At 33.0% G+C, this 25,152-nt stretch overlaps 1 protein-coding gene across 2 annotated transcripts in view; it reads right to left on the bottom strand.

Moving 5' to 3' along the window:
- Positions 1-25,152, bottom strand: part of CRYBG3 (crystallin beta-gamma domain containing 3) — a 119,616-nt gene that overhangs the window by 30,245 nt on the left and 64,219 nt on the right. The window contains exons 8-13 of one of the 2 annotated variants that reach the window (XM_051984386.1): positions 22,152-22,288; positions 16,686-16,800; positions 13,345-13,380; positions 8,666-8,799; positions 7,411-7,537; positions 58-200 (exon numbers count right to left, since the gene is read on the bottom strand). In XM_051984386.1, the coding sequence (XP_051840346.1) occupies positions 58-200; positions 7,411-7,537; positions 8,666-8,799; positions 13,345-13,380; positions 16,686-16,800; positions 22,152-22,288 (692 nt within the window). Of the gene's footprint in view, positions 1-57; positions 201-7,410; positions 7,538-8,665; positions 8,800-13,344; positions 13,381-16,685; positions 16,801-22,151; positions 22,289-25,152 lie in introns of those variants that run through there. The other variant, XM_051984387.1, reaches the window with a different exon arrangement.

The raw sequence follows: 25,152 nt of genomic DNA, 5'->3' as shown, positions 1-25,152 counted from the left end.
ATTCAGCTAAATAATGTCTAATTTTGATAATAAAAAAATACTCTGCAAAAAACTTACACTCCACTTTTAACATGAATTGATCTTGTTTCATTACCAAATCCAACTTCTTCCAAATCAGGAACGTCCCGATTAATAATTGTAACATACTTTGAGTTTTCTATATCAGATTCAAATAGTGTGATTGAAGATTCTATGAAATTCTAAAAAGAAAAAAAAATTAGGGGAACACAACTAAGGTGTTTTATAGACAAGTGCATTTTTGATTAACTTTTTATAACGTATAAAATATATGTACAAGGGATTTCATGTAGAGGATGACTTCTACCTCAAACCTATTTTATTTCTGTTTATTCCTATTATCAAGTGGCCCTTTGAATAATACAAATCACCTCCAGTTTTTAATATTAAAAAATAACAATTATAATCAACAAATGATGCATTTCCTATTTTAATTATAGTATTTTAGTAAGGAAAGAATTTCTCACAAATAGAACTTTCCTGAAGTTAAACAAGTAAGCTTTCTAGAGTTCATCAGGGCAAGGTTAGATGAAAGGAATTTTATATAGGTATGGTTGGAACTAGATGTGTATATGTTTATATATGTGTATGCATGCTTCAGGTGAGGAGTAGGAAAAATGGTAGGGCAAGATTTTGTATTTAATTAACTGTATTTTTACATTAAAAATTCTAGAACTTTTGGGGATAAATTTAATATTTTAATTTAGCTTCTAAGAGAGGGGTTCAAGAATTATTTCTTGTGTACCAAAAAAAAAGAAATGAAAATATAAAAACCAAATGCTTCATTGCTATCTCATTAACTATGAATACTTTTTTGCTCCAGAAAATCTGCTATGACTCTACGAGTATTTATCTTTTACTTTTTTCATGTACCCTAGACATTGAGGTAGGAATTCTAAAAATCAAACAATATACTAGCTGAGCAAGCAATAATAAGGACAATAGACATTTATTTATTTAAAGACAAATCGTCCTCTATCACTCCTCAGTTACAACACTGATATTTTCATTCTTTATCTCTGTCTCTATCTTTCCCCCATGTACATCCAATAGCTTTTTTCAGATTATGATGTTGAGAAGGATGTTAGTGATGCTTGAAAGATCATAAAGAGCAGTAAAAGTATTTTAGGAGGAAAAAAAAATTGCATTCCAAAAAAAAAAAAAAAGATAATGTACTCTATAGGCCAGTGAGCTTTAATTTCTAGGGAAAATATAGAACTTTTATTGTTAGAAAATTAGTAAACAGAGAAAAGTGATCACCAAGAACCAGCATTAATTAGCACAGCTTCATGTAAAGAAGAGATCAAGCTGGACTTATTTTCTTTTTTGTCAAGGTTATTGGTACATTAATAAAATAGATCTGTGTGTACACACGCATATATACGAACACATACACTCTAAAATTTAGATAAGCTATATGTAGTTTATCTAGATTTTTGTGAAGCACTTGATAAATATTATGCTATTTTTATGGAAAAAAATAGAAAGATGTGGATTCAAATAATAGTTATTATGGTTCTCTAACATTTAAAAGGAAATCTCCAGGGACTGCCTTCAGGCATCTCTGACGACTTCCTGTTTTAACAATTTCAATAATGACTAAGATGTAGAAAGCATGTTTACAGGTCTACAAATGATAAAAATAGTTTTGTATTGTATATAAAAATATTTTTGAACTTTAAGAAGTGAAGAGATAGTTAATATACAACAAGACTTGTATTAATTGATAAAGAGTGAAGTGAAAGAAAGCAGGGCAGTGTATACAATAACATTGTAAAGAAAACAAAACAGAGACTAAGAACTGAAAAATCTTTCCTTTCCTGCCATACAATTTTGGAAAGGAAAATGGAAGGAATATGGATAGGGGGAAATTGAAGGGGAAAAAAGAAAGGGATGAAAGGATGGAAAAAGAGAGGAATAAAAATGGGGAAAGTTCAAGGGGAAGGTAAAGGAAAGAGAGGGAGGACCAATGAAGGATTTAAAAAATACCTAGACAATTCCAAAAAAACTTGTGATAGAAAGTGCCATCCACATCCAGAGAGATAACTATGGAGACTGAATGTACATCAAAGCATAGTGTTTTCACTTTTTCTTGTTTGTTTGTTAGCTTTTTTTTTTTTCTTGTGCAGCATGATGGATATGGAAATAGCTTTACAAGAATTGCACATATTTAATCTCCATCAGATTGCTTGCTATCTTGAAGAAGGGGGAGAAGAGTAAAGGAGAAAAATTTGGACACATGATTTTACAAAGGTGAATGTTGAAAAGTATCTTTGCATGTATTTGAAAAAAAATACTATTTAAAATACCTAGAACAGAAAGTGACCAGAAAATAACAGACAAGCAAAACAGCTTTTAATTATACATTTTGTATACTGTATGTAAAAAGACTTCCTCAACATCATACAGTCAAAATTCAAACCCAGGATTTTTTGACTCCAGTACATTGTTCTTTTCACAATACCATTTTTTTTTCTTTCTTTCTTTTTTTTCTTATAGCTTTTTATTTACAAGATATATGCATGGCTAATTTTTCAGCACTGACAATTGCAAAACCTTTTATCCCAATTTTTCCCCTCCTTCTCCCTTTCCCTCCTCCCTCAGATGGCAGGTTGACCAATACATGTTAAATATGCACAACACCATTTTAAGGTAAAGGATAAAAAATACCATATTTGTTAAGTTTATCAAATTGTCTATTGAACTTAAAAGAGTTTCAGTTTCAGGTATCTTCTACTCGGCTTAATTTTTAAAGTACTAAAAGAGAAAAAAATTAATTAAAAATTGGATATAGGATGTTCTGAATAATAAGATAAATTTTTTCCTTAACCCATGTAAGAATAATGGGGCTAAGGAATGTCTAATAAATGTTTCATCTTTTGTACTATGGTTTGTTTTGGGTTTATTTTTTTTAAATACACTTTAACATTCATTAAGAAAAAAAAATTATGCTCCAAATTCTCTCCATCCTTCCAGTCCCTTCCCCATCTATTGAGAAGGCAAACAATATGATACCCTTTATATATGTGAAGACATGAAAAATATATTTCCATATTAGTCCTATTGCAAAAAAAGAAATAGAGCAAGAAAAATAAATGTAAAGCAATGTGCTTTAATCTGCACTCAGAATTTAACAATTATCCTTTTGGAAGTTTAGAGTTTTCATTTTAAGTCCTTTGGAATGGTCTTGGATCCCTGTTTTGCTCAAAGCACTAAATTTTTCACAGCTGATTATCCTTACCATATTGCTTTTATGATATACAATGTGTTGATTCTGTTCATTTCTCTTTGCAACTGTTCATCTATGATTTCTTTGGTTTTTCTGGGAGTTTTTACCTTTTCCATTTCACAAATTCTGTTTTTAGGGAGTTGTCTTCTTTTTCCATTTTATCAAATCTATTTTTTTTTTAAATAAGTTATATGCCTTTTCCAAACTCTTTTTTCAGAGTTTTCCTTTCCTTTCCCCAATGTTCTTCTAGCTCTCTTTTTGAGATCCTTTTAAATTTTTTCTAGGAGAGCCTTGTGTGATGGGTTCCAGATTATATCACCCTTTGGGGCTTCATTTGGAGATAATCTGCTTTTAGCCTCCTCAGGGTTTGAAAGCTGTTCTTCTTTCACCATAGAAACTATGTTTACTTTACCTTTTTTTTTTTTTTTTTTTAAGTTGGGATCTGCTTTTAGGGCGAGGAAGGTTTTCCAAGCTTCCTCTACAGGTACCAGTGAAGTGGCATTGGAGCAGCAGTGGCTGTGCTGGTATTGTGTTGATTCACTCCCAGTGCTGGGTGGGTGTGGCCAGGTCCCATGAGACTCCTGTGCTTTGGGGTTCACTCTTTATACCTTTTGTGTTTGTGTTAGATGTTTTATAACTTCTCTACTGATCTACTGTCTTGCAACTAGGATAGAGTCCTGTGATAAGAGTCCTCCCTGTAGATTCTCCAACACACAGAGTCTGCACTGCAGTAGAGACCGCACCCGGTCTGGAGTCTGCACAGCATGCGCTGGTGTCCTGCGCCTAGTCTCCCTCCATGCCCAACCCAAATAGACTTTTTCTGGCAATATTCGAAATTATCTTCTGCTCTTAATTTGCTGTACTCCCAATATTTGCAAATTCTGCCAGTCTAGAACTGAATTAGTTCTAATTCAAAGGCTGATTTTGGTAATTAGTTGAGGATTCAGGAAGAAGTTCAGAAAGAAGCATGTGTACTCTCCACCATCTTGGCTCCACCCCTATTCTGTTTCTTCTGAAGATATTATACCCATCATTTCTTATAGCACAATAATATTCCATCACAATCATATATCACAAACTGTTCAGCTATTTTTCAATTGATGGGCATCAACTCAATTTCAATTCTTTGCCACCACAAAAAGTGTCTTTTTTGTACACATATGTCCTCTTTTGCCTTTTAATGTCTATAACACAAATCTAGAAAGGGAGGTAACATGGAGTTGGTTTTAAGTGAGAGAGTCAATTACCACTTACCATTTTAAGATAGTTTCCATTTATTCCTACACATTATTCTAGTGTTTTTAACTGAATGAGTGCTGTTTTTGTTAAAAGCTTTTTCTGAACCTGTTGATATAATATGACATCTGTTATTGATGTTGCCATTTATGCTTAGAGGTTTCCTAATATTTGAACCAGCTCTGCAATCCTGATCTGAAGCCTATTTGTAGTTATAACATATGATGTTTGGAATGCAATGCTATAATCTCTTTTCTAATATTTTATTTAAAATTTGTGTATTAATATCTGTAATGGGCTGAGGCTTGAGTTGATGCACTGAGGTCCCAAGCACATGAGGCTAAATAGTAATTGGACCATACTCTATTAATATGTAATCTTGGAGAAAGAATGGCCCCCGCCCACTCTTTGTGCAAGTCCTGATGTGTTGTATAGGAAATGACGATTTTGGTGGATGGAGGCAGGGGAGTGGAAAAGGAAGGGGAGGAGAGCTCAGGCCCACATTCTCTGCTAGCTGGCTTCCTGTTTGTTTCGTCAGGAAGGGGAGGAGATGGGTCAGTGGGTAGAGCACCAGCCCTGAAGTCAGGGGGACCTGAGTTCAAATCCAGCCCCAGACACTTAACAATTCCTGGTTGTGTGCCCATGTGCAAGTCACTTAACCCCAACTGCCAAAGCAAAAAGAAGAAGAAAAACAAACAGAAAGGAAGGGGAGGAGATGGCTCAGTGGGTAGAGCACCAGCCCTGAAGTCAGGAGGACCTGAGTTCAAATCCAGCCTCAGACACTTAACAATTCCTTGTTGTGTGACCATGGGCAAGTCACTTAACCCCAACTGCCTCAGCAAAAAGCAAAAAGAAGAAGAGAAACAAACAGAAAGGTCGTCGCAATGGCAAAAAAAAAAAAAAAGCTAACAGAGAGAGATCTGAGCTGAGCAAACCGTGGCAATGGCAATCCCAAAAGTCTCTCCTTCCCCTTCCTTTTCCACTCCCCTGCCTCCACCCACCAAAATCATCATTTTACAATACAACACATTTTACTATACAACACATCAGGACTTGCACAAAGAGTGGGCGGGGGCCATTCTTTCTCCAAGATTATATATTAATAGAGCATGGTCCAATTACTATTTAGCCTCATGTGCTTGGGACCTCAGTGCATCAACTCAAGGCTCAGCCCATTACAAATATCCATTAAGGAAATTAGCCTGTTCACTTTCTCTGTTGCTCTCCCTGGTTTAGGTATTAAAACCATATTATACCATAGAAGGAATTTGGTAGGACTCCTTCTTTACCTGTTTTCTCAAATAGTTTATAAAGTACTGGAATTGTTCTTTAAATGTTTGGAAGAAATCACTTGTAAATCTATCTGATCCAGAGGGAATCTGCTTGATTTTTAACAGAAAAACTGAACAGCATTACGTGAAATTGTGAAATTGCCAGTCATCCCAGGAAACAATCAGAAACTGTCCTAAAAAAGTGATCGATAATAGTTGTATGCGCTTTGACCTAGAGAGATCACTGCATTCAAAGAGAAAAAAAGTCAAATATATAATAGAATATTAATAGCCTAACTTTTTGTGAAAGCAAAAGAATTAGAAATAAAGTATATGTCTAATCAGGTAGGAACAGCTGAATAATTGTAGCATGTGAATGTAATGAATATTACTTTATCATAAGAAATGATAAAATAATGCAAGGAATTGGAAATGGAAAACAAAATACAAAACTGAATGCTGTGTAATTATAATAAACAATTCTGGACCAGATACAAAAGAATTGACAATGTACCTCCTTTTTCTTTGGAGAGATGTGTGTGTGGGGGGGGAGGATTTGCATAGGAGTATAGAAAATGCCTTATATTTATATGAGAGTTGGTTTTCCTGAATTACTCATTTTTTCACTTTCCTTCAAAAGGAGGTTTATCCTCCTCCCTTAGGAGGAATAATATAGTAAATATATATATATATCTATATATATTTATATATATCTATATCTATATATATCTATATATATAGCTATAGCTATATCTATATCTATATCTATCTATCTATCTATATCTATATCTATATCTATATCTATCTATATCTATATCTATCTATATATATATATATATACACACACATATATATGTGGCATCTTTAAAAAAAATCCAAAACCAGAAAACTGGACTTGATGCAACAACGAAAATCTACAGAATATCCGTCAAAAATGAAGTTTGTCTTCAATTAAGAGATGAAGAACTACCACCAAGAAAAAGAAATACACTTTTCTAAATTGTATTTATCAGTATATTTCTTTCAGACAAAAGTAGTTTCTAGTTTATACTGAAATGTCTAAGAACACACACACACACACACACACACACACACACACACACACAAACTTCCATTATTTGTCTACATTTCTTCATAGTCTGGAATTTCTCAAATTAAGAAAGAGATAAAACACTGAAGGATAAAACACAGAAGCAGGTTCTATAGCCACTTTGAAGTCTGCTTTAATTAGTTGTTCCTAGGTATACGTTTAGGAATTTACACACAGATAGGAAGTGTTACACACATTTGAGGTCAGGTCCTCCTGACTCAAGGCTGGTGCTCTATCCATTGTCCTATCTAGCTGCCCCGGTTATGATGTGTTTTTAAGACAAATTATTGTAAACTCATAACCTTTAGGTAGATAAGATCTGTCTCTCTGAGCATCCTGAGAAATCAATGGCAATATACTCAAATTTGTTAAGACATAATATATGTTCCAAAATATATCATGACAATATAGCAAATAATATGCTGAATTAGGCATTTCACTTTCATGATACTCAGATGTCAATAACATTTTATAATTTTCTAATCTATACAAAGTTATGACTGATTTTCAAAGATGAACAATAAAATAAATCAGAAAACAAAGACAGAAAAACAATGAAAACTTACTGCTTGTAAGTACCGGAAAGACAATATAGTGCTATTCAATGTCTCCCAGGTGCTAATATCTTCATATTCTCCTTCTTCAAGCAGAAACTGTTGGCCTTTAAAATGTTCTTTTTCATAGGCAACCCACCTAGAGATGCATATAACACAAATTTCACAGTTAAAAAAGCTGGAGTCAGTGAGGATAATAAGGAAACAAACAAACAAAAAAAAACCTTAATTATTACAAATCTAAACCTACAAACCAACACTAGCTTTCTTTCAGCTTAAAAACAATAATCCTCAGGGCCATGAAGTTTTTCCTTAACAAGGAATTAATTGTAGGCACACAACACAACTATCTCTTTTTGAAATGTGATCTGACACTATTATGTTTCAAAACAAATGGGAATCATGTTATGAAAAAAATACAAATAAAAACAAGGAAACAACTACTACTAAATTAAATCCTGGAAGGTCATTCCTGTTTTTAATCACTTATACCCATGAGTTCAAGCTTAAGGTTTTCTATAATGAATCCAAAGATAATCAAACGATACTACTTAATGTCAACATAAACTGCTATTTGGGAAGAAACAGGTAAAATAACTAGGAAAGTTTGAGTTGCTTTGCAGGAAGAAGTATTGGTTGCAGTCTTGTCATCTCTGATAGTGATACCAATATATTTTACCTGAAAATATCATATACGTCTTTAAAGAAATGTAAGGCTCTAAGACATTTCCTGGTAAAACATATTGGCATCACTATTGAAGATGACAAGAAACTAGAAGGAAGCAAAATTAGTACCTGACTCAAGTAAGTTAAATAGCCAATAAAAATAAAACCAGTAAGCAACACAGAAATTAGGTAAGTAAAATCATCTCTTGAATTTAAGAGAGGGCTTCATGAATATGTTATTAAATGTCTTTTTTATTGTGTTTAATTACCAAATGATACATGAATACAACTGGAATATTATTTTCATAGGATTTTTAAAAATTTAGTGCAAAAACTTTAGTGAAAATAGATTTTGCAAAGTCATTACAATTTGAAAGGAAATTGCATTAAAAAAATAAACTACATTCAACCAACCAAATACATCCTGTGCTAAGCACTAAAAATACAAAATAAAACATGAAACAACCCCCTATTCTCAATAAATTTAAATTTATTATATAGAAATATAAAGGAAGGTGACATGTGCAGTATAGACACATGAGAATATATAAAATAAACACATGAAAAATCACAAAACTAATACTGTAAATTCACTACTCACACTCCACCAATGACACGAATTGATGCAATTCCAAAGAAATTCTCTTCATTTCTGAAAAGCTCTGGGACAGAATCTACATGTTCATTAAACTCCTTGGCCTGTCCAAGGAAATGTGTTTTATCATATATAATCACCTTAAACAAGAATGAGAGATATTTAATGTGCAGAATGGCATACATTTACTAAATTTAAAGAGGCATTAAATCAAAGGAGACAAGATAAAGATAATAAACACCACAAGATAAAAGATTTTAAAAGCCAAAATTCACCATCATTGTATAGGCCAGAACTTGAAACAAGGTGTTAACTCACTGGAATTGATAGAAACAATGCTTATGTTCTTAAGATTACACCTTTGAGAGTCCACACATTAGCTCACACTAGCTCACATTAGTTCACAAGTTCGGGAGATTCACAAGTCATAGAACCCACAATCCCACTCTCTCGGAGGAGGAGTCAACCTTTGGGTTCACAGCTTTAAGAGATCATATATAAAGAAGCTCTTGGAGCTTTAGCGAAGAGTCATTTGAGGAGATTGAGAGCCAGAATTCAGTCGTGAGATTCAGAGCCTCAGCCTGGAAGCACGCAGGGAGATTCAGAACCAAGATTCAGAGAGAGCTGGAGGCTAAGCTGGCAGAGGCAAAGGACAAGCACAAGAGCTCTTGGAACCAAGCAGAGAGGCCTCTAAGAAAGCTAACCAGGATATTTTGGAAGAAACAATAAAGGACTGAACTTTTAACAGCTGGCTGCATTTGAGATGATTATTATTTTGAACTGAACCTAAGGCTGCCTCCAGAAGCCACGTCTCCCCCTCCCCCACCCCCCAAAACCTCCTCCCAGAGAACCATTATATTTTAGAAAAGAACAACACTATGCATCATAAAGGCACATCTATATGATACAGCTAACATTTCATTATATTTACATATTGCAGTGCTCTAATAATATATTGGGGGGGAAAGCACTACCCTAGCCTTACTTTTTAAGTGAAGAACTTTAGAAGATAAGAGTATTTGGATGGAACTTAGAAAAGACAGTGTACCTTATGCTGAATTTTACTGGAAATAGTAATAGCTTATATTTCTGTAATGCTTTAACGTTTGCAAAACACTTTAGGCAAATGATTTCATCTGATCTACAAAGCAACCTAATTAGGGACTCGAGGTATCAACCCTATTTTACAGATGTAGAAACTAAGGCTCACTGAGAACAAAATTGGTTTCATTTTTGTTTACTTTTGTATAATTTCCCGTAATAGTGCTTAAGTTTAAGTAATGAATAAAATGAGGCTCAAAGAAATCCAAGTTAACCAAAGCAGGATCTGAACTCTGGTTCCTTCCAATTCCAGTGTCCTTTTGACTATACTACTCAGAAGAGAGTAATTATGTGAAATTTTCCTCTATTTGTATCATCTTAAAATTTAAAAAAAAATCACAAAAATAAAAAGAAAATAAGAGAAGTTATTAAGAAACTAATTTCAAGTTTATAATGAATCCTTTCTTCTCTTTTATCCAATTCATCTACAACAAGCTACATATCTATTTAATCATTTCAATTTATACAAAATTAAATACCTTATTTTTTACCTTTCCCATGAACTTCCCTAATTTTTGTGGAGGATCTTCCTAATCTCCCAGGTTCATAAACTTCAGAGACATCTTTAAAACTTTACCCTTTTCTTCCAGTCTTTCCCTCCCCAATACTATCAGTCAGATTCTACTAAAGCATCTGCTACATAATAATGTTACTATTTGTCTATATTATTTTAATAGCACTTTAATTGCTCTCCTGGCCTCTAGTCTTTCTCCTTTAGTCTTTCTTTCCTCATGCAGTTGCCTCAAAAGACTTCTAAAAGCAGCCTTAATCATATCATTGCACTGCTCAAAAATCTTCGAATGGCTCCCTATTGTTTAGAAAAGTACATTTTTTTTTTCATGGCACTTAAGAGCCTCAAGAATCTGGTAACAATGTACCTACCCACCTTATTTTCATATTATTCCTTTCTTATCATTTTCTTTATTTATTCCAAACTAGTTTAATAGCAATCCATCTCATGCCTCATGCTTTAGCACCACTCCCTATTCCCAGAGCAGAAGGAACTCTATATTTTGCCTTTCAAATTTCTTATCTTCCTTTGAGATTTAACTAGAGTCACCTTCTTTTCAAAGCTTTCCTGTATGGCTATTCCTTGCAGTCATTGCTCTCTCATTCAACAAAACTTCCCTCCACTCCCTACCTTATACATAGCACAGTGTCTAAGCACACAGCAAGCATTTAATAAATGTTTGTTGATCTGACTTATGTGATATTGATCTGTGCATGTCCTGTCTTTAGCATTAGGATGTAGCCTCCCTTTCTAAGGGCAAAGCCTGAGTCATTTTATCTTGATACTGCTAGCAACAAGCTGAGAACCCTGCTTACCATAAGTAGTAAATAAATATTTGTTAAATTTAATTCAGGCATTTATTTAAGAGTTGAATAAGAAAAACAGAACAGATCATGGTCAGTTTCAGAAAACAGTTTCTGCTGTTTCATATATCTCTTGTCCTATAGAACTCAACATGTGAAGAGCTGAGTGGTATGAAAAACTACTAGTTAAGACAATTTTCTACACTTCAGTCAGGAGAATTAGATTAGTCTCCTACTCCAAGATAATTAGGAGAAAAGCTGTGGACACAGAGTGATAGAATCAATGAAAAAGTTCTTGTAAAAAGAATAAGTGTCTCCTGAAGACCATTAAATAACTTCTTCAGCAATTATGAATCAAGATTATAGAATGTGCTTAAATTAGGAAATAGATTGAAGGCATATTCCTAGAAAAAGAGTTAATAATCCAAGAGAAGAGTTAACATGTATACAAAATAACTAATATAAGGCAGTATGTGAGAATGGAAATTTAAAGGAAAGAAGAACAAGAAAGCCTCCATGAAGAAATAACATTATAACTGAGTCTTTGTGAATAGGTAGAATATTAATAAATAGAAACCTAAGGGTGGGAAGGATAAGTCAAATGCAAGGAAATGAAGGTATATTTAAGCACTAGGTACCAGTTCAATAAGGCTAAAGTTTAAGATATGCATAGAAAAGAAATAGGAGAGATGGTATTAGGAATAGAGAATGGGGTTAGATGATAGTGGCTTTAAATATAAGTTAAGTAACTTGGATTTTATTTTATGGAAAATATTGGAAGTCACTCATTTAAGTTTTGTGACTGGAGTAAGGCAGAGAGGATGATGTGATCATACCTGTGTCACAATCAAAGCTGTGTTTTAGAAAGACTATTCTAGTAAAGTTCAGGTTAGAAAGGAGTTGAAGAATAGTTTAGATGCAGAGAAAGTCAGTCTAGATATAAGATGATAAGAGTCAATAGTTGCCATATGGAAAGGAAGAAAAGGGATAAAATAAATATTTGAAGGCAGAATGAGCAGGATTTGATAAATGGATAGAGTAGAAGAGGGGAAAAGAAAGATGCTACAAAGAGAAAAAAATCAGTCAAAAATGACTGCAGGTTTAAAAGCTAAGTATCTAAGGCAGGGATTCTTAATCTTTTATCAAATGTAGACTTATATGGGTGTCTGCTGAAGTCTAAGGATCATGCCTAGGGGGATTATTAAAGTAAACCAATTGTAAGAAATACATCAAAATATTAGAAGCAAAGTCTTTCTTCTCCTTTACCTTGAAATTACTTTTATTTGTAATTAATTCATCCTAAGAAAAGATATACTTAAAACAAAACCATATCTCAAACTTTCAATAACTTGCTTATTTTTTTTTATCTTAGAACAACAATAGGTATTTTCTCCTTAAGATATAATTTTTATTTTATACCATTCTATTTAGGTCTTATTTCTCTTCCAAACTCTTTAGTTACTACTCTCATTTCCATTTCTCATTCTATTTTAGAAATGTGATCTTGTCCTCAGTCCCCTGATCTTCATTTTCCACATTGGATTTCTTAAGAGAGCTAATCTACTTGTCATGGACACAACTGTAATTTCTATAAGGATAACTACTAAGTCTCGACTCTTCTCAAACTCCAGAACCATGGTTCTAATTAGTTGCAGGACATGTCTTCTTAGCTGTTCATTATCCTATCCATCTCAGTTTGTGAATATGAATCAATAATGTAACAAAATAATATTGCTAATATTTGTATAGTGTTTTGAGATTTACAAAGTGCTTTAAAAAAACTGTCTTGTTTTATTCTCATCATATCCCTGGGAGGCAGATGCTGTCTTCTTCATTTTACAGCTTAGGAAAGTAAGCAGATAGGGATGAAGTGATTTGCCCATGATCACACAGACCCCACTCCAGGTCCTGCATTCTGTCCATTATATAACTTAGCTGTCTGTATAACAACCTGGAATAATATTAATGCCATTTTGGGATATATTAAAAGCAGCAGAGTAATAAATTCTCTGCTCTGGTGAAACAGAAGATCTGTTCAATTCCGAGTTTAACCAAGGCATTGTATTTACCTGGCACTGTGAATACAAAGAAAAAAGCAGTCTATGACCTCAAGGAGCTTATGTTCTAATGAAGGAGATAATATATACCTAAATTTGTACATAACAGGATTTATGCAGGAAGAAAGATATCCTTAGAAGGGAAGGCACTTTGTAGAAAATAGGGATAAAGAGAAAAAGCTCTCTGCAAGTCATAGAGTAGACAATACTTACTCTTAAATTCATAGGCATTTCCACCTTCAATCCACCCTAAGGATAAAAAAAAAATTTAAAATGAAATAGATACATGCATGTCTATAAGCATAAGTTTATATAAAGGAACTATCTGTGATTCATAAATTGTATGACAATCTGAAATTAATAAAAATGACTTGTAGATTTAATTATAAATTGAGCAAGAAGTTAATATCCCTCAAGCATTTATGTTGAATTTTACCTGCAATTAAAGGCTCATAGAAATCTTGGCAGCTCTAGCCATCAAAGAGAAGAGGGCTTAGAATACTATTTCAAAAGAAATAAAGATTATTTTACAATTAAGAATAACCTATCTGGGAAAACAATGTAATTCTATGTAGGAAAAAAAAAAACTGATATAATGAAACAAAACACTTCTCTCTCTTAGTCTTGATGGAAAGACTACAGCTGAGCAGAAATTCAAATGTAAAGAAAGGAGTCAAGAAAGATACTAAAAGATAGGCTATAGCTAGGTGATACAGTGGATAAAGAGTACTGGATTTGCAATCAGAAAAACTTACCTTCTCAAGTTCAAATTTGGTCTCAGACATGTATTGTGTGATCGTAGGCAAGCCACTTATACCTATTTGCCTAAGTTTCCTCATCTATAAGATGAGTTGAAAAAGGGAAATGGTAAAGCCTTCCTGGATATTTACCAAGAAAACCCTGAATGAGTTCACAAAGAGTCAGACAAAGGAAACTGAAAAAAAGGTTGATTTAGTTTTCTCCTTCATTCTCCAAAAGGACCAAAATGATAACACTTATTGGGGTCAAAGTACAATGTGTCCAGCTGTGGCTGATAAGACTAACATTGGCTCAGAAAGTTCTATCATTTTCCAGGCAAAATAGTTCCTATGAATATCTGAATGGCTCTAAATTGTTCACCTCACAATTTCTTTTGAGCTATCATTTCTGTTTTGCTCATAGAACATAATGCCTTCTCTGATGTGGACACTCTTTGCTGAATGGTTTTGGCCCAGTGTTTCCCATCTCACAATCAATTCCAAAATTCTTCAAAGACACTTTGAAAGTGTTCTTTTATCATTTCTTCATTCCTCCATGGGAATGTTTGTCTTCTGTGACTTCTCCATAAAATAGTCTTAGGCAAATTTCTATGAGAAAGGTCTCACTTTTCAAATATTTAGAGAAATGAGTCAAATTTATAGAAAGAGTGATTCCTCAATTGGTAAATGTCCAAAAATTATGAACAGGCAGTTTTGAGACAAAGTAATCAAAGCTATCTACATGCATATGAAAAAATTCTTTAAATCACTATTGATTAAAGAAAATTAAACAACTCTGAGCTATCACCCCATATCTATCAGATTTGCTAATAAGACAGAAAAGGAAAATGATATATGTTACAGAGAATGTGGGAAAATTAAACTAATGATCTACTGGTGAAGTGGTATACTTATTCAATCATTCTATAGGGCAATTTGGAACTATGCTCAAAGGGCTATAAAACTGCATGCTCTTTGACCTAGCAATACTACTATTAGATGTATTGTTGAAGTATTGTGGGTCACTGGGTAGATCAGTTACTAAGTCTCTCATAAATGATCATCATTACAACATTGCAATTATTGTTTACAATGTTCTCCTGGTTCCGCTTTATTTTTCATAAGTTCATATAAGTCTTCCCAGGTTTTTCTGAAACTATTTCCTTCACTTCTTATGTTATTCTATCACATTCATGTACCATACCTTCTTTAGGCCCTCCCTTCAGTTTCCAATATTTTACCTCTAACAAAAAGAGTTACTTCAGTATTTTTATATGGATGCTTTTCCTCTTTAAATCAACCAATTGGACAATTATTAAGCACCTACTATATGCCAGGCACTATGCTAAGTACTCTTCTTTGATCTTTTTGCTGAGTGAAGAGATGGGCAGATTTTTTTTCCCCTGAGGCAACTGGAGTTAAGGGACTTGCCCAGGGTCACACAGCTAGAAGGTGTTAAGTGTCTGAGGCCAAATTTGAACTCAGGTCCTCCTGACTTCAGGGCTGGTGCTCTAACCACTATACCACCTACCTGCCCCTATAGGCAGTTTTATATAATTTTGAGGGTACAGTTCCAAATTGTTTTCCAAAACGATGGGATTATTTCACTGTTCTACCAACAGTGCATGTCATTTCTGTCATCTTAGCCAATCTAATAGTTATAAGATAGTGCCTCAAAATTGTTTTAACTTGTATTTTTTAAATTATTAGTGAGAACATTTTGACTATTGATAGATTTGCTAAAAATGACCTGTTAATATCGTTTGATTCTTTAACAACTGGGGCTCAATTCTTCTTATAAATGTGGCTCAATTCTCCAGTTTAGAAATGAGATCTTTATTAGTGAAAACTCACTGCAATTTTTAATTTAATTTTAGCAGCACTGACTTACTTTGTGCAAAAGCTTTTTAATTTTATGTAATAAAAATAATTCATTTATTTCTTGTGAACCTTTCTTGCTTGATCATGAATTCATCTCCTAAATAGAGATCTGACACAAGTAATTTCTTACATACTCTAATAATTTGTTTTTGTCTGAAGAATGTATATATTTTAAGCTTATCTTGAATTCCTCTTGCCCCAATAGCTGGGATCTTTATCAACCACTAGATTGCAATCAACCATTCTATCAATCATTTTATAAAGTACCAACAAACAGTATTTTTTTTTATTATAGCTTTTTATTGACAGAACATACATGCAAGAGTAATTGTTCAACATTGACTCTTGCAATCACTTCTGTTTCAATTTTTCCCTTCCTTCCCTCTATCCCCTCCCCTAGATGGCAGGCAGTCTCATACATGTTACACATGTTAAAAGTATATCTTAAATACAATATATGTGTACATATTTATACAGTTCTCTCAACAAACAGTATTTTGATGATCAGTGTTGTAGTATAGTTTTGAGATCTGATACTATTAGGCTTCCTTTCTTCATATTCTGGAAAATTTGATTCCCTTGATATTTTTGACCTTTTGTGCTTCCAGATGAATTTCATTATTTTTTTTCTTACTCTATACAGTAGTCCTCTGATAGCCTGACTGGTATGGCACTGAGTAAATTAATTAATTTAGGGGCATGTAATTTAGATAGTTATTATCTTTCAGGTAAAATAATAAAATACACTATAATATAACATGTTCACTAAGTGGGGACTTAAACATACAAATTACTAATATTAATGTTCTAGCCATTTATATACTGTTCTTATTTAGTTTTGAAACTACAGAAGAATATCAACTATTGATTTATTGGGAAGAGGAAAAGGCATAAATTCTCTTTGGGAAAATTTATTATTATTTGAAATCTGCTCACCATTTGAAGTGGATGCAGTGATTTCATTTCAGATGCTGAAATCTCAAAGAGTCCATGACCTTCTTCCAGAACTGTCACTTGTCCCTTAAAATTAGCATCTGGGTAGGCAAGCCAACTAAAAAAGAAGGCAAAAATGCTTAGTTGTGATATCTAAGATCTGATACTACTAAGCCCCCTTTCTTCATATTTTTTTCATTTACTCCACTGATATTTTTGACTTCTTCTTCCTCCAAATGAATTTTGTTATTTCAGGGTTCCCCCCCCCCAATTCTATAAAATAAATGTGTTTTATTTTGACTGTAAATGTATGAATTAATTAATAAGCTAATTTAGGGGTGTGTTGGACCAAGTTTAAAACACCTCACAAAAACCAATTATTAAAATTTTAGCATTAACATTTATATCTCAAAAGTTTTTAATTCTAATCACTTAAGAACCATCAATCAATAAAAAAAAGTATTTATTAAGAACCTATAACCTAGAGGCAAAAGGAGTGTAACTAAACAATATAATTATTACACTAAATCAAACAACATTGAGATAGTCATCTAACATCTTCATTAGGTTTGCCATTAACTTACATTAACCTCATCAGTGCTCAGCTTTGAATCACATAAAATTCACTACACGACTATATGAGAGAACTTATCATATGATACACAGGAGTTGAAAATTAAGACAATTATGTGACAGACTATTCAGCATAGTCACCTTAAAGAATCAGTTTTCTATACTGAGCCAGGTATGATATCAAATGGGCATGGCTATTAATCCAGCCCTCTCATAGTCTGACTGGATGAAAAAAAGATCATTTAAGAAGCATCAGCTGGTTCTGATCACTTCTTACAATGCTAATTACTTTCCACAATATTACCATCTTTACTTAATTGAATCCAGTCTAACAGGACTATGTCTGACACATGGAAAGAACTCTATATAATGAAGAGAAATATGTTCCTTACTCCATTACTTCTGATGCATATGTATATTTTAAAAGTTGTTATAATTTATTAATAGATTACACCCTCTAAAAAAGAAAATCTAAAAAAAGAATCAATATTATCTAAAATGGGAGTTAATCAGGCACAGATACCAATAAAAGTGCTTCCAATTTAAGTATATAGTAGTAACCAATATGTCTATATACATTAACATTTATATGTCTCTCATAAGATGATCTTTGAGTGGATCTAGAGTTTAGGACACATAGTTCCTTAGCTTTTATGGGGTCCTGATTGATTAAAGACACATTATTGGAATGAAAGCCAAGATTACTGTGGTTAGCAAAAAACCTTGTGTGTGTCTAGGAACTTACTCAAACTAACCAGCTCACCACCTTGTGAGGCCTCTATTGGTTTGGAAGCTGTAACATGGATAAGTAACTAGGTGCAAGCTATACCAAGACAACTTATTGCAAGTAGAACATAACCTTCACTGTATCTACCACATAACCTTTGGTGTCTAGGCAGTCACTCAAGGGGGTTGAGTGTGATGCACACTGGGACCCTGATCCAAAATTAGAACTGCTTGCTAAGCATAATGCAAATTCCTAATGACAAATGTAATGATGCTTTGAGCTACCCCTTTGTTTATTTTCTTTAATTACATAAATTTGCGCTCCTCCATTTATTTTCTTTAATTACTATGGGATTATTTGGAGTATTTTGCAGGGATCCAATGAATTGATTGGCAGCAACCCCCCAAAAAAACCTCTTTGTAAGTAATCCATTATGATTATTAAACCGCGTACATAATCATAAAGGAGTTCCCTGCCTCTCTTTGGTACAATTAGCTTGTCTCTTGATTTGGGATTTGAGGGAAGAGGTTCCAAGTTCCTTTTCTGCATCCTACAACTTTTCTTTTGGGAAGAAATTAGAAATAGCTAGTTTTTGAAATGCAGGGACTTTAGCAGAAACATAAAGTTTAAGATGAGCATATCACACAGAAAATCAATGGAATTAAGTTTTCTTTCACATAATTTTACCAAAAGAATCATTTTTTATTTTTTGATTTTTCATACTGCTAACAATATTCATGTCACAACTTTAATTCAAAGATGCTATGAATATTAAATGTAACTATAGACTTATACTCAAGTCATGAAACATATGCTATTCTGATCCATGGGAAGAGGTGCCAAAAATCTAATGCCCATTAAATGCACATTCTGGGAATTTTATACTCAGAGCTACAGTCTGCATCTAGAAAATTTAAGGAATAATATCTGATTTTTAAATTTTATTTTATAATCTTTTCCCCCTCCCCATTTCTTTCCTTGGCCTCCATAGAAAAAAGAAAAAAAATCCCTGAATTTTGGCTATGATGTTACTGGCAGTTTTCATTTTGAGTTTCTTTCAGGAGACTATCAATAAATTTTTTCTATTTTCATTTTACCCCTCTGGTTCTAAGACATCTGGGCAATTTTAAGATTTCTTGGAATGGGATGTCTAGGCTCTTTTTGGTTAATGAATTCAGATAAGCCAATGATTCTTTGATTTTTTTTTCTCCTTAATTTTTTCTACCTTACATTTTCTTATGTATTTTTAGTCTGACTTTATTTCAATATTTCTTGTTGCTTCATTAAGTCGGTGACTTATAATTTGGTCCATTCTAATTTTCAGGATATTTGTTGTTGAGGCAAGGTTTTTGTATCTCTTGTGACAAGCTGTTCTTCATCTTTCTAATTCATAACATAATTAATTTCTTTTCTTGCTTTATCTCTTCCAGAAATTCTACTTGAATTTTGTGCCCAAGTTGTATTTCTTTAAGACTCTGCTTGTAGTTTTGGGTCATTTTCCTTTTCTATGTTTGTGTCTTATGGTGGATTTCTTTTTTTGGTGGCTTGTTATTCCAGCTTCCTCTCCCCTCCCCTCCTGACTTCACATAGGTATAGGATTTGCTATACTTCTAAAGGCAAGTGTGCTGGTCTTGTTGCGCTGCTTTCTTTGGGTACTGAATGTTGTATAATTCTACAATCTCAGGCAAGGCGAGAGATCTACAAGCATCACTGCTCCCAAAGTGGTCTGTGATCTAGGGCAAAGTCTGATCACTGGCACTCTACCTGAATTCTCCTATTTGACCTATAGGTCAAAAATGACCTATGTTTGAGTCTATGTAAGAGTAAACTGTTGCTGGGCTCAACTCCTATCAATCATCTAGAAATTTCTGTAGGTCCAAAGTAACAGAAGTATAGGATTCATTTTGATCTGGGTTTTCTGCCTCATCCGTTTCTCTACAAGATGGGCTAGATGCTGTAAGATCTTCTCTGAGTTCTGTCCAGGATCCGAATCAAACTGCTTCTATTCTCTTATGAACGTTTTCCTTTGTACACAGCCCAAGACCCTCCTTATCCATAATATTACTTTCATGAATAGATTTCTTTCTGAGTCCATTCTAACTCTCTTATGTAGGAGTGACAGAGGACAATAAAGCTGCTAAATGACAACTGTGTTCTTCTGACTACCCCAGTATGGGTCTAGGGATACCCAATATGAATCTTTTCTCCCTGATGTTCAACCTCTTCCTGGGTGCTGGAGTTCTCTGCCCTAAGAAGTATCCTTCTGGTCCAAGCTTCTTTCCCATTTTCATTGACCTCCCTTGTCTGTCTTCCTTCACCCAAGATAGACTCACTATGACTTTTTCTGGTTTTCCCATCAGAATTAAACTTGATTCATTTTCTAGCTCTGTGTGAATGAGTTTTAGTGGAAAATCCATTGTAACATTTCCTAATACTCTGCTATCTTAGCTAACTCAAGAACAAGCTATGAAATAGCACCAACCTCAAATGCTGTTCAAATTCAATTAAGACCCAACAATGTAATTGATAGACTGAAGCAGCTCTTTAGCATTCTTAAGAGTCTTAAGCTCTATGTGACCAGAAATTCCTCTTTTCTAACTGGAAGAGATTCTGTATCAACTCGAATTCCAGAAATCCTCGTGATTATTCCAAATTGTAAACTACAACTTTGAGCAACTTTAGGAGACCTAGAACTGATACAAGTTCTAAAAGGATGGGATAATGAATTTTACTGCCACAAGTCATAAATTCTATAATATCAATACAAATCAATACAAATATTCTCTAAAATGAATACTGCATGAATACTGGTCTTGAGGAAGCTAAAAAGATAAAACATGCCTCTTCCCTCAAGGATCTTAAAATGTATTTAGAAAGATAACAGCTTTTTTATTCACACACATAAATGTATACTATCACATAAAATTAAAATATTAAATATAATCTAATATATTACATATAATTTAATTATATATGTTAAATATAAAATTATGTTTTAAAAACATAACAAAATCACAAGCTCTAAGAGTTATAACAGACCAAAAATATTATCTAGTTCAACTCTTTCACAAAAAATTACTTCCTCTATAAGATGTTCTACATGAAACTGATTTCATTTATTTTAACATCTCAACTTACTCTTTCTTAGGCAGCCTATCAAATATTTTAAAACAGATATTTGTTTCCCTCCTTCCTCTGTCTTCATCCCTTTTTTGTACTTCCATATCTCACTTTTATACCATTCCAGACCTAAAGTTCATTAAAACCCAAAGGCTTTCCAAATGAGTTTGTCTATCTACACTAAACCTTTCTCATTTTGTACTTCTGAAACTGAATTTTTAAAAATGTAGATATAATTTTACATTTATCCTTCTTAAATTTCATCTGATTAGATTCAGCTTAATTTTTTCAACTGCATTGTGTTAACTATTCTTCTCCACTTTTTGTGTTGTATGATCAATGAATTCAAGATGCTTTTATCTGAATCATTGATAAATAGCAGTAAGCCAAGGAAAAATCCCTTAAAAGTATTCCCCTGGAGACTTCTTTCCAAGATGACAAATTATTACTGAATGTCACTGAATCTATTTTAACTAACTTCCAATAATACAGTTAAATTTAACATCCAGGAAAACTATACATCTTTCCCTGATCTCTTGCCTTGTTAAATTTGCTGATGTTTCTATTTCAAATAGCAGTGAGGAAAAGGTACATTTGTTGCTTTATTCTTGTATTTATTGGGAAAACTTCTAGGCTTTGTATTGGATTTACCACTTAATAGCTACGTGGCTATAAACAAACATTTCATCTCTTTAAGATTCAATTTCCTCATTAGTAAAATGGAGAACTCTTGAAATTGTATTGTGAAGAATATATTTTGTAAATTTTAAAACTCTATATAAAAGTAACCACCACCACCTCCATCACCACTACTATTAAAAAGACTATGTCCTATAAGCTGGATTTCTATAATTATGTGTGATAAATACCAAGACAGTGAACAAAGTCACATAAAGTCTTAAATTTATTTGTTGAGACTCACCTAGCTAGCCAGAAAAGCAGATACAAATATCTGGCTATATTGCAGACAAGTGTGTGTAACTTCAAGCTGGCTTTTTATCTCTTTCCTATTCCCAAAGTCACCATTACGAAGATACATAAATACTTACACTCCTGCCTTCACAGCAAATGACACTGATCTTGGTAAATTAAGTTCTTCTAAATTGGCAACTGCTCTTTGCAAATAAACAGGGCAACATGCTGTATCAGCCTGTGGGCAAAGCTCTATTTCTGGAACTCTACAATCCTGAAAAAAAAAAGAATTTATGAAAGTTATGTATACCATCAAATCCTAGAAGCAAAGTAACTGTGTATATGTATATGTTACATACACATATCTTTTTAGTATCAATTGTCATCTTGTATAATCAATCACATGCTCATAAGTTATTTTATAAAATGGAACTTAAAATTCAATATGAATTTTGGTAAAATTCAGGAATATGAAGTCACTGAATTATTTAAATACCAACTATTTTTAGGTGACTGGTTTTCCTAAACAGTAGTAGTATAAGATGAATTAAAGTTAATCTCATGGAAGCAATTCTATGTTAGTTAGTATACTTATAATTCAGAAAGCTCAAAAAAGTTTAAATTATAGTTAAGAAAAAAGCAAATTTATTTGAATATATATTACCTTATTTGAGAGGGACCATAGCTTTGGATTAGTATCTTGATTTACTTGAATTATTTATTCATGTTAATTCTATAAATGGAAGACTTTTATAAAGAACTAGTTTGCTTACAATTCAAAATTCACATGGGTTTTATTCCCCCAAAATATATTTTTTAATTTTATATCTTATTACATTCAGTAATTTTTTTTGTTTCTTCTTTCAAAACACAATTGTATAGCCATCACTCTTTCTATTCCTACTATTACTATTCTCAGTATCTCATGTTTAGATTCTTGGAGAAGCCTTCACCCTTGACTCCCTCCCCCGACCCCATTCAAATGCATCTAACATACCACAAATCTAAACTTCATAGAATAGTTTCCATCTGACATTTCTCTGCTCAAGAATTCCTAATAAGAGCTTCCTATCATCTATCATGTAAAAAATAAATTTCTCTGAAAGTTATCAAGGCCCTCCATGCAATTTGGTTTCAACGTAACCGTCCAATCTTACTTTCCAATTTCCTTCCCAACCATTGAATACAAAATTCTCAAAGTGTGATCTGAGAACCTTTCAGGATGTCTAAATGATCAAAAAGTGTTTTCATTTCTGATTAATAGATAAAATCCACATAAAAAGTTCTTGGGAAAGATCCTCAATAATTTTTTTTTAGAGTAGAGAGTCTGAGATCAAAAAATTTCAGAATCATTTCCATATTCATTTGGATCTCTAAACATTTGTTCATTATTAAGTACTTGTAAACATGTGTGTGTGCATACATATATGTAGGATTCTCTTTCATGATAGAGATCTCCCACCACTCCACTACTTTCCCAGTTCAAAGTAATCTTTTTCATTTCTTTGATATTTTAGAGTACTTTTGGCATTTAATTATGTATTATTTTCTTCTATTTCCTCTGTGTTAAACTTGTCTAACTGATTATAATATACTTGAGTCCTGTTAAGGACTATGTCAAATTTGGCACTATATAAAATGACCAGCATAGAACTGGAAAGATAATTTATTCAATAAATGTAGATTAAATGATTATATAATTAATCATTTAGCAGCATAATTCTGATCCACAAAGTTTCAAAAACAGCTGATAAGAATAAGTTTTATAATGACACTTACTGAAAAGTAAGTATTAAGTTTTTGAGTTTCACTTCAGAGATCACAGTTCCCTGAAGTTCCTCATGTTTCTCCCAAATGTTTTTTTTAATAATCACAATCTCTAGAAAATAATTTCTCAATGGCTTCTAATGTCCCTTCCAGATCAAAAATCTATGATCCTATGATCCTGTGGACATGAAGAGAAATCCAAGTTAAATTTTAATTTCTTCCCCCCCCCCCCAGCTGTTTTTTAAATGACAACATATTAACGATGCCTAACTGCAAAGGTATTCTTTAAATTATAAAGAGTTATTTATATTTCTTTCCCTTGGAAAGCTCTAATCTAGTTCAATTCATACAATGACCAAAATCATTCTATATATCTACATGTTGCCATATAAGCTTTTTTTTGTTAGTTATTCATATCACAATAGAGAGCTAATAATATTATTGAAAACATAGCTACATTAATATGTCCCCAGAGGTCTGTGGTACAATAACTGATCATATAACTGAAGAGCTCTCAAAATTAAATTTTCTTTGTGTTATACTATACTATACTATAATTATTATATTATATTCAATGTTCTTTGGCTAAGGGGAGGCGGAAGAAAGGGTGGTAGGATGAGTCATTCAAACTGTATAAAGCCAAACAGTATAGAGCAAAAAGAGGGGACTGTCAAGGTTAAATTGGATAGAACCCATAAAAATAGTTATCTAACATCAAATTTGTTCTTAGCTAGTTTTTCTAAAAGTTTAATCTACTGATCTATTTTTTATCTCACTTGACCACTGAATAAGGGTTACTTTGTTCCATATTTTATGTAGTTCTATTTACAGAGAGTGGGCAGTAGAAAGGAAACTTTTCCCCCTCCTCCTTTTAAGTTTCTATTATTAGGGGAAGAAAATAAGCATTTATATAGTGTTTACTATATGTCAAGGCACTATGTTAAATGATTTTTATAAATATTATTTTATTTGATCATCCCAGAAATCCTGAAAGGTAGTGCCAAGTCTATTGACATTAACTCATCATGGAAAAGATCCTTTGACTTTTTTCCAGCAGTGGTGATGAACCTGCACTGATATATCCTTACATCTTCCTACAACAATTGCCTTGTGAACAATGAATTTTTTTTTCTTTTTTTACTATACCAGTATAGATAGTGCTAATTCAACATAAAAAATAGAAGCATCCCAAACAAAACAGAATCCTATGAAACAAGATCACTGTGTCCTTAATCACAAAATTTCAGGGTCTTAAGAGAGACTGGAAACCAAACAGGCCAATCCATCCCTAACCTGGAGGTATCTCTAACCACTACCATCCACAAGTGGTCAAATAAAGTCGGCTGGAAAGCCTTAGAGAGGAAGCCCACA

This window comes from Antechinus flavipes, chromosome 3 (genome assembly GCF_016432865.1).
Source record: "Antechinus flavipes isolate AdamAnt ecotype Samford, QLD, Australia chromosome 3, AdamAnt_v2, whole genome shotgun sequence".
NCBI classification, from domain to species: Eukaryota; Metazoa; Chordata; class Mammalia; order Dasyuromorphia; family Dasyuridae; genus Antechinus; species Antechinus flavipes.
The sequence above is the reverse complement of the archived record's forward strand: the minus strand, read 5'-3'. Positions and strand labels throughout refer to the sequence as shown.